The sequence below is a fragment of the Amphiura filiformis genome, chromosome 6 (assembly GCF_039555335.1).
Source record: "Amphiura filiformis chromosome 6, Afil_fr2py, whole genome shotgun sequence".
Lineage (NCBI taxonomy): Eukaryota > Metazoa > Echinodermata > Ophiuroidea > Amphilepidida > Amphiuridae > Amphiura > Amphiura filiformis.
In genome coordinates, this window is record NC_092633.1 from 36491428 (window position 1) to 36509126 (window position 17699).

Genomic DNA, 17699 nt, shown 5'->3' on the forward strand with positions numbered 1-17699 from the left:
CTACTTATACATGAATTGCAACTCGTTTTGAAGTGGATTGTGTAACCAATACAAAGGGAGACAAAAGATAATTCCTCATTGTTACAGGGAATTAAAAACGAGGTGGTTTGTCCAATACGAGTTACTTTTTTTCACAGTGAATCTAACCAAGAACTTCATAACCAGGCCCAGGGTTGCCAAACCCGCGATTTGGTAGCCCAATTGGGCGACTTTTGAAGATTTTTCCCGCGACTTTTGACAATTTCCTGTCCCATAGAAACCAATGGTTAAGATCAAAATTGGGCGACTTTTCAACATTGGCTCCCGCGACTTCCGATAGTTTCATGTCCCATAGAAACCAATGGTAAAGAGAAAAATTGGGCGACTTTTCGATTATTTGACCCGCGATTCGGGCTGAAATCTTTTGGCAACCCTGACCAGGCCATAATTTAGTTGGTATCGCATAGCAGTTTACTACTCAATCTTGGCAAAATGTTATGCAATTATGCAGCTACATGTATACATACAAATTAATGTAAATTTGTTTTTGCTATACAAATGGCCAACACTAAATTATGCCCTGTTCTTAACATGTCTTTTCATCACAACAATTTTTTTAACAAAGTATTATTTTTTCTAAGGAAGTTAGGAAGCCAAAAACAAATTTAGGAACAATAAAAAAAATATTTGAATATCTCCCAAAATTGGTGAGGGCAGGTACAATATTATTTATTTTACTTGCCCTAAATGCCCAAATAGTAATACATGAATAATATTATTGTGTACATTTCAATTTAAATAAGTTACAAAGGTCACAGCCAGCCCCTGGCACAGGAGCAAGCATATCCCCAAATATGTCCTCTTGAAAGTTAAATGGTCCCCTATATTTCTCCAGTCCCCCACCTCATAAATAACAAAGCGGTCCCACGTTCACTGTCTGAAGTTTAATAAATTTTTGATGATTTTTTTTCATTTTGGGATTGCATGATAATTAGGGTAGTACAATAATTATATGTACCCCCAGGGTTGTGAATTATAAGGGGGGGGGGAGAATTTGTGGCAGGCCAAAAGGGGTGGGTGGCAAGCATTTTTGGCAGGTCGAAGGGGGGGTCAATCGATTTTTGGCAGGTCGAAGGGGGGCGCATAGCGATTTTTGGCAGATATTTTGGGCACCGTTTCTATATTATGCCCTAAAATGGTGTAGGAAAATGTTAGGAACATGTACAATGCAAAATTTCCTGCTCGCTTCACTCACATACATGTATATTGATAAGGCCCTTCACAATTAATTCTTAATTTCCTGTTTCCCGCCCGAGTCCAAAACAGAGAATTGCAAAATATTTAATTATTTTATTTTTATTTTGGATTTGCTCTTTTAAAATAACTTTTAATAACTTCCATTTGCTACTTTCTGACTATGATCATATCAACCATGTCAACTATAATGATGAATTTTAAACAAAGAACATAACTGTAAATTATGGTCATGTGTCATATGGTGGGGCACATTTGCGTTACAAGCACTGATTTTGATCATCTGTCCTCCTTTTCACTTAAATTGTTACATCTCTGAAACTATACATCTCACATCAACAAAACTATACATTTTTGGAAAGCTTATGTTCCAAGGAATCCAACTATGCAAAAATGAAGTTGGTATACAGGGTGCGTAAGAAAATATATAGGGTGACATCATGAAAAAAATTAATTTTACTAGTAAATTCATAATTTATTGCATTTGCTACCAGGGTTCGCAGGTTTTTGCCGCAGGTGGAAAAAAACGCGGTTTTAACCACTTGGCAAAAACAGTTTTTGCCAGTTTTTGCCGGCAAAAATGCCAAAAACTAAGAAAGTGATTTATAATTCAATTTTTTCATCTCAAAACAAATTATTAAGTTACAAAAATAAGTTCCCGAGTGTAACAAGGCCAGATTTTGTAATTATAGCAATATATTAAGAAATTAAAGGCATGAGTTTTCATTGCTCAAGTGCATTTAATCGAAATGTGGCATGTATCAAATTCAAAACTTTTTCATTTTAAAGACTTGATGAGACAAAAAATATGTTAAATGATTCGTTAAAATATGTGTGTTACTGTTTATGAGCTTTCTGTGTCACTTTTTAATATTTGAGTGACTATATGCGAGTTTTTGCCAGTTTTTGCCATTTTTGCGGTTTAAACCAGGCAAAAACTGGCAAAAACAGTTTTTGCCAGGGTTTTGCCACTTTGCCGGCAAAAACAGGTTTTTGCCGGCAAAAACCGAACCCTGTTTGCTACTGATATGGAATACCTCAAATGTAATCTAATTTTGTGGCAGGCAACACTATGAGCTTAAATAAAATGTATACTTTTGCCATGTTATGATTGACCAAAGTGGTGATACAGGGTGTGAAAATATACGTAACTTCACGCACAAAATGTTGATTACATTTTTGAAGATATTTTCTTTAGAGTGTATCCTACATTTATTTTAACTGGATATTTGGATTCCTGGGGTAAAAAGCTTTCCAAAAATGTATACTTTTCCTATCTTAGGGTGTATAATTCTCAAGATACAACAATTGAAAGCCAAAACGCATGTCGTGACTGAAAATCTTGGCATTTGTGTGTAAGTGAATAGGAAAAAATTGAGGTTCTTGTGACTTGCGGTTCTAAGTGAATACTTGTTAACACAATTAGATAAAATTAATAGCTGAATATGAATAGTGAATGATCAAGCTTTCATTTGAGGTATGATTTGCAAGTATAGCACACAATTTGGCAATGATATAATTTAAAATTCATAAGGATGCCATGTCTCCCATAGAGAATGCACATACTCCACTACCGCTTATCCACCAGGTTTATCTTCGTTAACATTTGGTATTTTTCACTAATTAAACAAACTGACATTCCAAATTGAGAAACATATTTGAAAATTAGAATAATCAGGCTGTATAATGAGCCCAAACTTGATGCAATTGGACCAAGAATAGCCCTGTGACAACAAGTTAAATCTGAAAGAGGAGAGAAAAATGTAACGTCACCAGGTATTTTGGGGTCCCACCATAAGACACATGACCATATGTAGTGCCTTAAACATGTGACCTTTGATTGACCCTTTTTCTGCTTCTTAATTTGGACAGTATATCAAAGCTGGTAATAGACACCCTTGGCACTTCAAAAAATAGGGTGTCATTAAACCCCAGAGGGGCTGCAAACTAGGCCCTCTTACATCCCAACTAGCGACCACTCTCTCAATCTGGCATGATTCTGGAGTCACTGCGTGTACACTCGATGCAGTGTAATTTTTGCATAAATTTTCCATCACCACTTTTCTTTGAAACTTGTAGAATATTCATAGTTCCCATTTTAATGTTTTCTACTAATAATTATGGTTTTAGCAAAGTCCCACTACCACATCTGTATGAATTGTACAGTGACCATCAAAGTTGATATTTGTAGTGTGCCTTTATTCCTTTGAATTACTCACTGATTTTCAGGGGCCGAGGGCCCTCCTTATTTCGAGCCCTGAATCTAACCAAGAACTTCTTAACCAGGCCATAATTTAGTTGGTATCGCATAGCAGTTTACTACTCAATCTTGGCAAAATGTTATGCAATTATGCAGCTACATGTATACAAATTAATGTAAATTTGTTTTTGCTATACAAATGGCCAACACTAAATTATGCCCTGTTCTTAACATGTCTTTTCATCACAACAATTTTTTTAACAAAGTATTATTTTTTCTAAGGAAGTTAGGAAGCCAAAAACAAATTTAGGAACAATAAAAAAAATATTTGAATATCTCCCAAAATTGGTGAGGGCAGGTACAATATTATTTATTTTACTTGCCCTAAATGCCCAAATAGTAATACATGAATAATATTATTGTGTACATTTCAATTTAAATAAGTTACAAAGGTCACAGCCAGCCCCCTGGCACAGGAGCAAGCATATCCCCAAATATGTCCTCTTGAAAGTTAAATGGTCCCCTATATTTCTCCAGCCCCCACCTCATAAATAACAAACGGTCCCACGTTCACTGTCTGAAGTTTAATAAATTTTTTGATGATTTTTTTTTCATTTTTGGGATTGCATGATAATTAGGGTAGTACAATAATTATATGTACCCCCAGGGTTGTGAATTATAAGGGGGGAAGAATTTGTGGCAGGCCAAAAATGGGGGGCAAGCATTTTTTGGCAGGTCGAAAGGGGGGGGTCAGGCGATTTTTGGCAGGTCGAAAGGGGGGGGAAGCGATTTTTGGCAGATATTTTGGGCACCGTTTCTATATTATGCCCTAAAAAGGTGTAGGAAAACGTTAGGAACATGTACAATGCAAAATTTCCTGCTCGCTTCACTCACATATATTGATTTAGCCCTTCACAATTAATTCTTAATTTCCTGTTTCCCGCCCGAGTCCAAAACAGAGAATTGCAAAATATTTAATTATTTTTATTTTTATTTTGGATTTGCTCTTTTAAGGGGGTACTACACCCATGTGGTAAATTTGAGACTATTTTTGCATTTTTCTCAAAAATTAATAACACACTGGTAACAAAAGTTGTGTATATTATTGGGGCAAGGAATCCAATTACTACACTGAAATTTCAGTGACTCAAGACGAGCGGTTCACTAAATATGATAGGAAATGAGGTACATCCTTGCGGTACCTCATTTTCATAAGTATCGAACCGCTTGTCTTGGGTCACTGAAATTCCAGTGTAGTAATTGGATTCCTTGCCCCAATAATATACATAACTTTTGTTACCAGTGTGTTAATAGTTTTTGAGAAAAATGCAAAAATAGTCACAAATTTATTGAGGGGTGTACATGTAGTACCCCCTTAAAATAACTTTTAATAACTTCCATTTGCTACTTTCTGACTATGATCATATCAACCATGTCAACTATAATGATGAATTTTAAACAAAGAACATAACTGTTCAGACTGGGTTCCGGTTCTTAGTGGAGCACCACAAGGGACAGTCCTTGGTCCCCACCTTTTCCTCCTTCACATAAACAACATCCATTGTGGAGTGACCAGCACCACCAGACTCTTCGCGGACGACTGTCTTGTTTACAACACCATCAAGTCCCCGAAGGCGAAAACCAACTTCAGTCTGATCTTAACACCATGGTGAACTGGGACGAAACATAGGGCATGAGGTTTAACCCGTCGAAATGCACTACCATGCGCATCACCAGGAAGAGGAATCCAGGCGTAACCTCCTACAACATGATGGGAGTCAAGCTTGAAGAGACAAATAATAGCAAATATCTGGGGATTTTCATCCAAAACGACCTGAGATGGAATGCCCAAGTCAACAATGCAAAAAACAAAGCCTTCAGAGTATTGAACTTTCTTAGAAGGAACTTCCACCATACCTCAACTGCTACCAAAGAAAAACTCTACACTTCTCTTGTCCGCCCACACTTGGACTACGCATCTGCAGCGTGGGATCCGTACACTGTCAAAAACATCACTGATCTTGAAAAAGTCCAGAATGCTGCAGCTAGATTCGTTACCAGTACTTATGGGAGAGACACAAGTGTCACCGCACTGAAAAAATCTTTAGACTGGCTGCCACTTCAAGAACGTCGCAGAAGAAACAGAATCTCCTGCTTCCACAAGATCCTGAATGGCATCATGGACATTGACCACACCAAATACATCGCCCCAAAGACAGAACGGACCAGAAGAGGGCACGACAACCAATACCAAATTTACCAGACCAACACCGCGCTTTCATCAACTCATTTTTCCCACGAGCGACCAGAGAGTGGAACAACTTGCCTGCATCCACCATTACTCATCAAACAAATTCAGCTTTCAAGTCTGCCCTGGCTGAATGTAGTGACGTAGGATTTGTCTGCATTCATAATTTATGACTACAAAAAAAGTTGCTCTTTGAGTTTGCTAACTATATATGCATGTATGTCATGACAATAAAATAGGTAACCTAGGCAAACCTTAGTTAACACATTTACTAGTCAGCAAATTCGCCGAGACCGGGGCCCCAACACAATGCATATTTACATAGAAATTTGAATTTTTTTCGAGAATAGGTGGGTGAAGGAAACCTACATAAATATGTTTTCTATACTTCACTTGACCCAAATATATGATTTTTTATGGTGATAATCAAGTCGCACATGGAATTTTACAGGGATTTTGATAGCAGTTCCATTAAAAAAAGCTGCCATCGCCATGAGACTAAGATCTAGAAACACCCCGAAATGCCGTTTTGGGGAATTTTGCTAGCTGAATCTTTTTGATGAAAGTCAATCTTTGACAAGATGTAACTTTGCTACGGAAAGTGCTATGAAAAAAAGGTTTTCAGTTTTGGCTTAGTTTACTCAAGGGCTTTAATTTGATATATAAAACGATGCAATTTGATGGCAAATTTGAATTCACCTAGGATACCTAAATAAAAACAAAAGTCAAAACAATAAAATGTGAAGATGTGTAAATATTAAAATAACAAACATGAATTGAAGAAGGAATAAATATGATGAATGAACAGTGATCATTCATGAATCATGTTGATCAGTGCGTGCCAGTGGTGCATTGCATGATCATGAAAACAGATCATGACTTGATGAACATTGTTGTGAACTTGAATGTCGATGAGGAAGCAGAGCCACTGCTGCACTGGCAATGAATGACTGGCACAGTTAGGGACAGGCACATCTGAGTGAGGGCGCTATTTATTTTACTTGATAATAAAGCCCTATGTAAATCTGTGCCATTTTGTGCCACTGAAAACACCATTTTTTTTTTTTTGTTGAATAAAACCAAAATGAATCATTTTCAGATGCTCTAGTTTGCATTGACAACAGATTCAATGCTTTAGGAAGCAGAATGCAACATTGACTTCACTTCTGAATATTTTTTTCTGTGAGATATGCCTTGGTGAAAATCACGGTTTTGGTCAAAAAAGGGGTCAAAAGGGGCATTTTTGGGAAAAAATTCTATTTTGACCCAAAATTCATCTTCTGACAAAAGGGCACCATAGTTTGCCAAAAACTTTCATCCTTTTCACATAACAATTCCAGTTTACTTATTTGCTGGGAGAAAGCACTTTTTTGTTATCGCTTGGGAAAAATCATTGTTTTTGCCTAAAATGGGCCCAAAATGGCCGAAAAATTGCAAAATTTGACCAAAATTAGCACAAAAATCACATTTTACCACCTTAAAATTGAATTTTCATACAAAATTTCACAGATGTGTTGGAAATGATAACATACATAATATTCAACAAAAATTAGATAAAATTACAATGAAAACAAAAAATTGACAGGGTGGCACAAAATTATCAAGTCCCCTATGCACTCCTATGGTAAGTCTTATCAGAGAAAATGGCCCAATGTTCCGACAGTAATTTCGTCATAACTTCACTTAGCAATACAGTAGAAGATTGGTTTTGGTGTCAAATTGTTTCTGAGAAGTTCTCTCTTCCAATAAACAACAATTCATGTTAATAGAATTAATTTGAAATTTGTATGCCTGTCCCTAGCACAGTCGTAACACACCACCCGATATTGCAGAGCCGCTACAACGGTATTTAAGCTGGTAAACCCTACGAAACGAGAGCTTGAAGTAGAGTTTGTTCCATTCTTTTCATCTTATTCGCAAGATAATGATAAATATGTAGTACAGCTATTTTTACACAGATTTTGTTGCATTATGATACGGGAAAATCCCCTTACCTCGTCGGCCATTTTTACTGTTTACCCACAATTCTTTTCGGCCATAGGCTTTATCCTCCGCCGCTTAAATTATTTCTGGATTATTAATTTGGCAGAAAGCCACATATAAATCATATTATATTTGCAAAGAGTATGAACTTAAATTAGCTAAATATATATTTTATTGACTCGAAGCATAAAATATATTCATTGAATGTTTACAATTTAAATATTTTATTACTTGCGTACATGGTCATAAAGCGCGCCAATTTTTTACAGGGTCAAAGGTGACAGTGAATTCCCGCACCGAAAAATCATGGCGACGGAACAGGAGCAATTCGAAGCCTTGTTAGGGACACTTATGTCCCCTGACAATGATATCAGAAATCAGTCTGAGGTGAGTTAAAACATCCAGTGGTATGCCTGATTATTTATCTTAGTAACTACAGTGTTCATGTTTGAAAACAACTCGAATATGTCATTGAAATCGCGTTATAAAAATCGATTGCATAACACTTTCTGACTTTCGTGTTTTCAATTTCACATGCATGCATGTTCATTCAATATGATGATGATGCTGGCATACAATGATACATGTGCGTTGATCACTGGACCAATGGGACAATATGATCATGATGAATTTGTGTAAAGTCCGATGTATACTCCACTTCGCAACTTCGCGAGAAGCTGTGATGAAAAAATTAATTCGCAGCTTCGCGCGAAGGAATTCATGAATCATCCACCATTGCATTGACCATGTCCATGCATCATTCTAGATACAGACTTTAAGGTACATATTTCGAGGTGCATAACAGACACCAAATTGGTGTCATAACAAACACCAAATTGGTGTCGATGACCTGACATGCATGCATTCTTTTGTGATGGTCTTTCAATTTGTGCCGAGTGTCCTTGGCAGACTTGACTATCATGACTATGCTTCAGTGGTCATGAAAGGATTCAATAGATAACCTCTGCTCTGCCCCACTAATCCCCAGCTATTGTCTGAAATTGCACCTCGGAAGATATATTATAACAACTCAGTCCCTCAAATGATAGTCATATAACGACCAAAAGATAAATGACTGACTATCATTGAGGACTGAGTTCCGCAATCTAGCATCATTCCATGTACATAACAATGTAATACTTCATCAAAATATCGCAGAGTATCGCGAAGAATTGTTGCCCGCTCTGTGCTTTCATATAGAAACTTCGCTGGCCTACCCTAGACTCGCTTGCCAGTCCTAGGAAATTCCTTCGCCAGGCATTGAGTTTTGCAATGTGACAGGTGTGCTGTAAATCGCACGCCTGGATAACCCGAGGTGTGCTTTTAGGTGTGCTGCAAATCGCACACCTAAATAAACCAAGGTGTGCTTTTTCAAAACTGGTGTATGACTATGATTTCATTTTCAGCTAAAACTTAGCAAAATTTTGTGACAACATACATGTCCTTTTTTTAACTGGCCATGGTTAAGCTCTGGGGTAATGAATGGTGTATACTGCATAGATGTCCCTGGACTTTGGACTTATTGCTAGTGTCATTTGTAATAAATTAATTTTTTTTAAGGTTTTTTTTTTGTTTTGGATTTAGAATTTCCCTAGAATGTCCCTGGAACTTTAGAATGTCCCTGGATTTTTTTTTATAAATTTAAAAAAAAAAAATTACAAAAAAATTTTAAAAAATTATAAATTCTTGTTTAAAATGGGCAAATTTGTAACTTATGTTCACATAATAATCTATGAATGATTTTAAAATGCATTTGTTTTGTATGCTTCTTTACTTCACAAATAGGTTGTAATGTGAACATCAATTATAAATTTGCCTATTTTGAACATGAATTTATAATTTTTTTAAATCTTTTCGTAATTTTTTTTTTTTTTAATTTTAAAATATTTCCAGGGACATTCTTAAGTTCCAGGGACATTCTAAATCAAAAAAAAAAAAAAAACTTTTTTAAAATGTCTTGAAAAATCGCACCCTCGGCGTATTTTCAGGCGGCGGCGGCGTGCGAAGCACACTGCACGCCTTTTAAAACTCAATCCTGCTTCATGGAAGTCGTAAAATTTCAGCTCGACAAATTATAGGTAACCTAGGCAAACCTTAGTTAACACATTTACTAGTCAGCGAATTCGCCGAGACCGGGGCCCCAACACAATGCATATTTACATAGAAATTTGAATTTTTTTCGAGAATAGGTCGGTGAAGGAAACCTAGATACAGACTTTAAGGTACATATTTCGAGGTGCATAACAGACACAAAATTTGTGTCATAACAAACACCAAATTGGTGTCGATGACCTGACATGCATGCATTCTTTTGTGATGGTCTTTCAATTTGTGCCGAGTGTCCTTGGGAGACTTGACTATGCTTCAGTGGTCATGAAAGGATTCAATAGATAACCTCTGCCACACTAATCCCCAGCTATTGTCTGAAATTGCACCTCGGAAGATATATGGTCATTTTCACGGTATAGGGTGTAACTTTTGATTTTTAGGGTCAAAATTTCAAACCACTTAAATTTGTTTCTGTTTACTGAAATCATGCATAGAAGCAACTTAAATTCAAGTAAAATAATGTTTCAAGGCTTAAACCTTTTGATTTCTAATAAAAAATTGACATTTGCATAACATTTTGGTTAAAATCTAAGAAAAAATGTATTTTACATAACCTCAGAAAATTTTGACATGAAAGCTGGAATACATGTGAAATTCCATTCCAAAGTAAGTCAACAGATATAAGTTAAATTTTATACCATGTTTTGCTATGTTTGTAATTGCAGTTTTGAAATTTTTAACATCAAGTGTCATTTACAATGGAAATTTCCAAACCTTAAACATATTTTTTAAGTTTTAATTGGGTTCCTAAAATAATTTGAATGTCTAACTTCATGTACAAATACTACTTGATGAAAGGAACCTCCCAGCCAAGTTTCACAGAAATTGGAGTTATTTTTAGAATTGGCAATTCAAGCGATTTGTGTTTGGAGGCTTCAGTTAACAACACAGGTGATCATAAAAGTAAAATATTTAGCTAACTACTACAAGTTGACATAAAAAAATAGGTAAAAAATATCACAATTACCAATTTTCATGCTTTGCTTCCAGCCCTCGAATTAAGGATCTGAAGGGGCACGGCAACTTTTTTAGGGCAAGTTGACAATTGCCTTGGATTTCCATTGAAAAGGCGAGGCAGCACGGCAATTTGTAATATTTCAAAAGGGCATCACAGCAACTGTTTAAAATTTGAGAAGGGCACCAAGGCAATTTCTCAAATTTAAAGAAAACTCACGTTAGCAATCATGATAGATGATTTAGTGCTTATCGAACATTGGTCTTCAAATATTGAAGTTCGCAAGTATACAATGCGGAAAGAATAGGGAAATTCCCTTTTATTTCAGTCTGTAGCTATATCGATTTGGATTAGGTTTATACTTTATGCAGGGTATACCAGAATTATTCTGTCCTTTCTAACACCAAAGGTTAAGGGGGTACTACACCCCTGCCCAATTTTGGGCCTATTTTTGCATTTTTCTCAAAAAATTAAGCGCATTGGTGACAAGTAAGATATTTATATTATAGGGGCAAGGACTACAACTACTGCACTGGAAATTTTATTTCAGCACAGACAACAGTTGTGGAGTTACAGCCAAAAATGAGGGAAAACCAATATTTGATCAATAAATCAATAACTACTTGCCTTGTTTTGAGTTACTGAGTTTTCAGTGCAGTAGTTGTAGTCCTTGCCCCTATAATATACATATCTTACTTTTCACCAATGCGCTATAATTTTTGAGAAAAATGCAAAAATAGGCACAAGATTGGCCAGGGGTGTAGTACCCCTTAAGGTATTTTCCTTAAAAAATTGCAAAATATAAATATGCAAATTAGCTCATTATAATATATGTAAATGCTACATCAGCATCCCCTGGACATCATCAGCTATCACCACAAGCATTAAGCATAAAGTCATTATAGTCTACTCTACTGATGAGCTTAATCATGTTCGCAAATATTTTGATATGAACGTAGGCCTATACTACAAAACAGGTTTTCTCATTGGTAAAATATGCAAATTAGCTCATTGAAATATTTAGTGACTATGACTGAATGCACTAAAAATATGTTTTTAATTCAATGATATAACACAATAGATTTGAAGTTGTTTTACTCCACCAGACAATGATTTTGGGCAAAAAAACAATTTAACACCATGGAATTTATAATCATGTCGAAGTGAGGGTATATATATGAATCCAACAGATATAAGAATTAATTCGAAAATGTCCAGAAATCAAATAATAAATTATCTTAATTAGGCATAGTGTCCTTTCAAAAAGGTCATGGAAGGGAAAATAATAAATGTAAACAGTTAGAAAGTGGGCAAAAGTGACCTTGAGCTTTAGCATAGGTGTCCCTTCAAAAGGTCATAGAAGAGGAAATAAATGTAAATAGAAGTCGGCAAGACTCATCACAAAGGAGTGCACAAAGGGGTTGTAGGCAAAACTGTCTTCTGAGGTCAGCTTTGAGTTTAGCATAGGTGTCCCTTCAAAAGGTCATAGAAGGGGAAATAAATGTAAATAGAAGTCGGCAAGACTCATCACAAAGGAGTGCACAAAGGGGTTGTCGGCAAAACTGTCTTCTGAGGTCAGCTTTGAGTTTAGCATAGGTGTCCCTTGAAAAGGTCATAGAAGGGGAAATCAATGTAAATAAAAGTCGGCAAGGACCTTAGAACTCATCACAAAGGAGTTCACAATGGAGTGGTTGGCAAAGTCCTTTGAGGTGCAGGGCACCGACGGCAACTTCTTTAGAGGGCACGGCAAGTGACTGCCGTCGGTAAAGGACATATTTTGAGGGCATTGCGGCAGTGGGGTTGGGCACCCACGGCAATATGCCGTCGGTGCCGTGGGTTAATTCGAGGGCTGTTTGCTTCTAAGTATTGAATTTCAGTTGTGACAAAAATTAAATTATCACAGCAAGTCATTTTTTTTTTTTTCGGAGGCTTCATGTTAACAATTGTTAAACATTGCAGAAGTGGTTTTTTTTTTGACAACAGTGTTGGGATCATCTAATCTGTTATTTTCTTGTGTGTATTGAATCAATGATTCTATGCGGCAGATATTGTAGATTTATCACACATTAATTTTTTCACCCATTTGTTAAGTATGGTGTTTTTTGCATGTGAAGCCTCCGAAACAGGCTTTTCAAGGTATCAGTATATTTTTCAAACATTAACCATAATGTCAATTTTTTTAAATTTATGACATTCTGCACATATCAAGTAATAATTACAATACAGATATCAGTATGAAACACACCAATTTAGATATGCATAGATGATAATTAAGTTTACTGTTGTTTCGGAGGCTTCATTTGTTTCGGAGGCTTCAATTGTTAACGGAAAGTTTGTATTGGGTCCCATTTTCAAACGGTGATATATATCTCCACGATTTAAAAACATGTGACTTGAGGATCTACTTTGCTACATTTTGATAAATAGATTGGATGAGCTCTTTTATTTATATTTGCACAAGCTTGCTGAACAGTTTGTTTCGGAGGCTTCAAAAAGTTAACGGAAAAACGGCTATTTGAAGTCAAGATTTTATAAAAATTTTAAAAGCTTGCAAATCGGCTAATTTTTGTTACCCATTTCAAGTTAAGATAACAACTGTTATAAATCAAGAAGAAGTGAAGAAATAACCAAGAATTATGAACCAAAGCTACACCCACAAAGTTTGTTAACAATTGTTAACGGAAAATGAAGCCTCGAAGCGACAAATATCGAAGTCCGGTTCTCAAAAATACAGGGCCGTTCACAATTAAATCTAATGTGGCAGTGTTTACTGAACATATGACTGTACTTTCAGGATAAGAAAAATTATCCATGAACTAACTGAAGAAAACACAGGGTTTTACAAAAATGTTACTGTTTTTTATAGTTTTTCCAAATGGCAATATTAAGTACATTTAAGCCTGCTAAAACTGAACGCAGTAACTCCCAAAGCTGATTATGCTACCCAAGGTAGCTGCTAACTAGATGACTTATGTGACCAAAAATTATGGAATTCTGTGGCTTTATTAGAACACTACGGATTAAAATGTTAAAAATCCAAAGTTACACCCTTTACCGTGAAAATGACCATATTATAACAACTCAGTCCCTCAAATGATAGTCATATAACGACCAAAAGATAAATGACTGACTATCATTGAGGACTGAGTTCCGCAGTCTAAAGGAAACCTACATAAATATGTTTTCTATACTTCACTTGACCCAAATATATGATTTTTTATGGTGATAATCAAGTCGCACATGGAATTTTAGAGGATTTTGATAGCAGTTCCATTAAAAAAAGCTGCTATCGCCATGAGACTAAGATCTAGAAACACCCCGAAATGCCGCTTTTGGGAATTTTGCTAGCTGAATCTTTTTGATGAAAGTCAATCTTTGACAAGATTTAACTTTGCTACGGAAAGTGCTATGAAAAAAAGGTTTTCAGTTTTGGCTTAGTTTACTCAAGGGCTTTAATTTGATATAAAATGATGCAATTTGATGGCAAATTTGAATTCACCTAGCATACCTACAAATTACTTGTGGAGTACATGAGTATACACATGATGACTTTCTCACATGTACATCGGACTTAAATATGATTCATGAACTTCTGGTTGTACTGGGCGTGGTAGACAGCTAGTCCTGCCAGCAAGACTTCAGTCTTTATCATAAACATAATGACATAAATGGACCTGAAGTCTTGCAGCGATATATAGGGATGCACTGTACATTTAAGAAATCCAAACTTCAAGCATCAAGAAATATACCTTGTATTTGTCAGTTTTACCTCAGAGATGCTGTAGACCCTCTCTACACAGTGTAGAAACATCACTAGTAGAATGCTGCTCAATATGATAAATCCAAATCATGAAAATCAAGACATTTTGCAGAGCAATATTTTGACCACTTTTGCACTAAGTAAATTACTCCCATGAAGATTGCAGGTTTTGCCAACCCTGGGAATTTTGAACCCACCCAAAAGATGAGATCAATGTTGATCAGTTACCTCAACTTTGGGAGTACAGTGGGATTAAAATCATCCAAGCACGCCCAAACCCTGCTACAATGGGATTAAAATCGTCAGTGCATGCCCAAACTGTCCTTGAGAGAGTTCCTCAGCTGCATCCTTAGAGCCCAAAATGAGCCCACATATTATGCCTGCCACTTCCACATACTTGTGCATAATACGGAAGGTCGATTTGTGCCCATAAATGTTTAGGCCTATGTTAAACTGTATGTTATACAAATTGTACAGCTATCATTTCTACCCTATGACGAACCGACATACCTGTAAATCAAATAGCCCACAAAAACTGGTCATCGCTGGTATTTTTCATGAAGAAAACGACACTTTTTACGCCGAACATGTCCAAAACACGTCAGCTGACGTACAAGCCTCCCCACGCATGTACATAAACAAGCCGTGTTCATTGTTTAATTGTCACCTGCAGCTGTTCGCAAGAAAACTTTCTGCATAAAATTACCTGGGGTCGTTATCAGGCCTGAGACACACTGGCGCTAGTTTGAGGACAGTCACTATGAGTTACTAATGTCGGCACATGCAGAAAATGCGTGATGGGTCGCCATTTTGTGACTCGTGCAAACTAACACAAACAAATTATTGGACTTAATAATCTTTTCAAGTTTTAATAAAGCGTGCATCTATCATGATAATATTACATTTTATTATTTTATTATTTGAATTACATAAGCTATGTCAATTTTGTGTCCATGTTAATTTTTATATGGATTTACCTGTGTTGATTTTAAACTGTTGTGAACGTGGAGCTACGCAAATTGCCCACCATGCAATGCGAATACACGGATTAGGATGCATCGCAGTTCCTGTTGTGTAAACCAGGCGTAAACCGCCCATCCAACCTGATCGTGTGCACAGGATTTGTGCTGGAGGCTAGTTAATGCGCACAACCAATGCGCAGAAGAAGACATTGATACTAGGCGGAGCTTACGTTTCACTAGAATGATTGACAGCTGTGAGTAAGTGAAATTCTGTTCTGTGATTGGTACAAAAATATGGTTCTCGTATAAATGAATATATTATCCATGGCTTCAAAATTAGGAACCGTTTCTTCCACAGAGCCCTATATAGGGCTCTATTTTATGCTGCAGTTCGCCATTATGCATATGTGCGGGAGAGCCTCGAACTGGCAGCATACATGAATGCTGCCAGTTCGAGGCTCTCCCCGCACATAGTGCATAATGGCGGAACCGTGCAAGTAGCGAATGGTCTCTACTCATCATACACGACCGTAGAAGATCTGGCCAGCGGCACGACGCTTGCCAATCAGGCTAGCTATTTGTACGGCGTGGCCTCTCATCCTTTTATTATCTCTGGTCTTGTCACGCTGGTAGATTCGCCCACCTGTGATTACTGACCTGGATCTGACAGAAGATTGTGGAATTTACGATTTTCAGCAGCAGGATTTTATGAAACTGCCAATATTTGCAAGTATTCTGAAGGATCGGTAATAATTAAAATATTTTTCATGGTGTCGGTAGTGCAAGTTGAAGTTAGTGAATTTGTGGTTTTGTATGTTATGTGCAAGAGTGTTTTCAGGAAGCGTAAATAGGCAGGCTGTTATGCTAAGCTCTCCATGTTATATGCAAGTTCGGCGACGAACTGGACACATCACACGGTAGTGTGATGTGTCCAGCCTGGATATACCCACATATTGTGATGTTTCTTATTTGTGGAAAAGATAATAATAGAGTGAACTGTAACTCTAGGTACGACGAGTTACAGTTACTGGAACTAGGTAGACAGTATGCCCAGCGAGGTCACACTCGGTGTGACGTGCCCAGAACTCCCAATAACTTTCGTAAGCGACAGACAAATTGCAGGAAAGCGTGCCAATATAATTAAGCTTCCTGTAATATCTATTGCACATAATGTACGAAGTCACAAACTTACAAACTTCAATATGCACTTCAAATACTGCAGACCAGCTGTTAATTATTACCGATCCTGTAGAATAACTTACATAATCTTCAATTTCATGGAATCCCGTTGCTCAGAATTGCAAATGTCATTTTTATCTGTCAAATCTGCTGTGTATGTGCTCAGAGATTTTATGATATGCTCCATAAATCACAGCTGTGAAACTGACTTTATACCACTCGCTCGCTTTTAAAGCTAGCAGAAAAGCGAAGCCTCCGGCTACCTTGTGGCGTGACGTCACACAAAATTTCCGATGGGCGCCTTATTTATTTGTAACCCGTTTTGTGATTGGTTGCAAACACCATTCATCGCAATCGTTAGCCAATCAATGAAGGCGACGGCCTTTTACGGTATGAATTAATGTGACCCGCCAGTAAAGTACGTCTAACCTGATTGGTTTACAAAAATAATTGGATATTTGCTAAGCCAGTCAGCGTGCTCGATGCTTAACAAACAACCTGGTCGTAGAGGTTTTTTTTTTTTTTAATAAGCGAATTCACATGGTGATCCAGCGATCGAGTATAAATTCAGCATGACTTCTGCTGTAACAGGTGCAATAACAATCGTCGACACAATCAGTGACATTTACACAATACAATAATGAATTATTTATGACATGCATGGGCTGGATTTTACGATCGAGGTAAGGTTTTCGGCCTGTCCCTGCGTGAATATCGCGACTTTTCAGCATCAAAGATACTTGCGATGACCAGTTTTTTGCGGACACTTTGATATAAACAGGTAACTTTTATAGGTCATAGGGTAGAAACGATAGTTGTACAATTGTACGAAAATATACATTTTGTTATAGGCCTAAAATGTTTACAAAAATATATTGGTCCGTACGTTGTGCATGTATTCAGTTGTTCGACGTATAGGTAGACAGCACCATCAAGTATAAATTAACCAGATTTGGTTTAAAATGGTCAAGAATTGGCCTAAAAATCTGTAAAAAAAGGCCCCCGGCCTAATTGCTATGTACATGTATTGGCTTTGCCAACTGACGCTTAAAGAAATCGCGCTATCGTTA

The 17699-nt window shown here is 36.8% G+C and overlaps 2 protein-coding genes across 2 annotated transcripts in view; one reads left to right on the forward strand and one right to left on the reverse strand.

Moving 5' to 3' along the window:
- Positions 1–7742, reverse strand: part of LOC140155360 (uncharacterized) — a 37109-nt gene extending 29367 nt beyond the window's left edge. Inside the window, 1 exon segment of the mRNA XM_072178174.1 lies at positions 7676–7742. Within this exon segment, the coding sequence (XP_072034275.1) occupies positions 7676–7687 (12 nt within the window). The 5' untranslated portion in view covers positions 7688–7742.
- A 184-nt stretch (positions 7743–7926) lies between these two features.
- LOC140155361 (importin-5-like) overlaps positions 7927–17699 on the forward strand; it is a 67936-nt gene continuing 58163 nt past the window's right edge. The window contains exon 1 of the mRNA XM_072178175.1: positions 7927–8051. Coding sequence (XP_072034276.1) covers positions 7971–8051 — 81 coding nt within the window. The 5' untranslated portion in view covers positions 7927–7970. The remainder of the gene's footprint in view (positions 8052–17699) is intronic.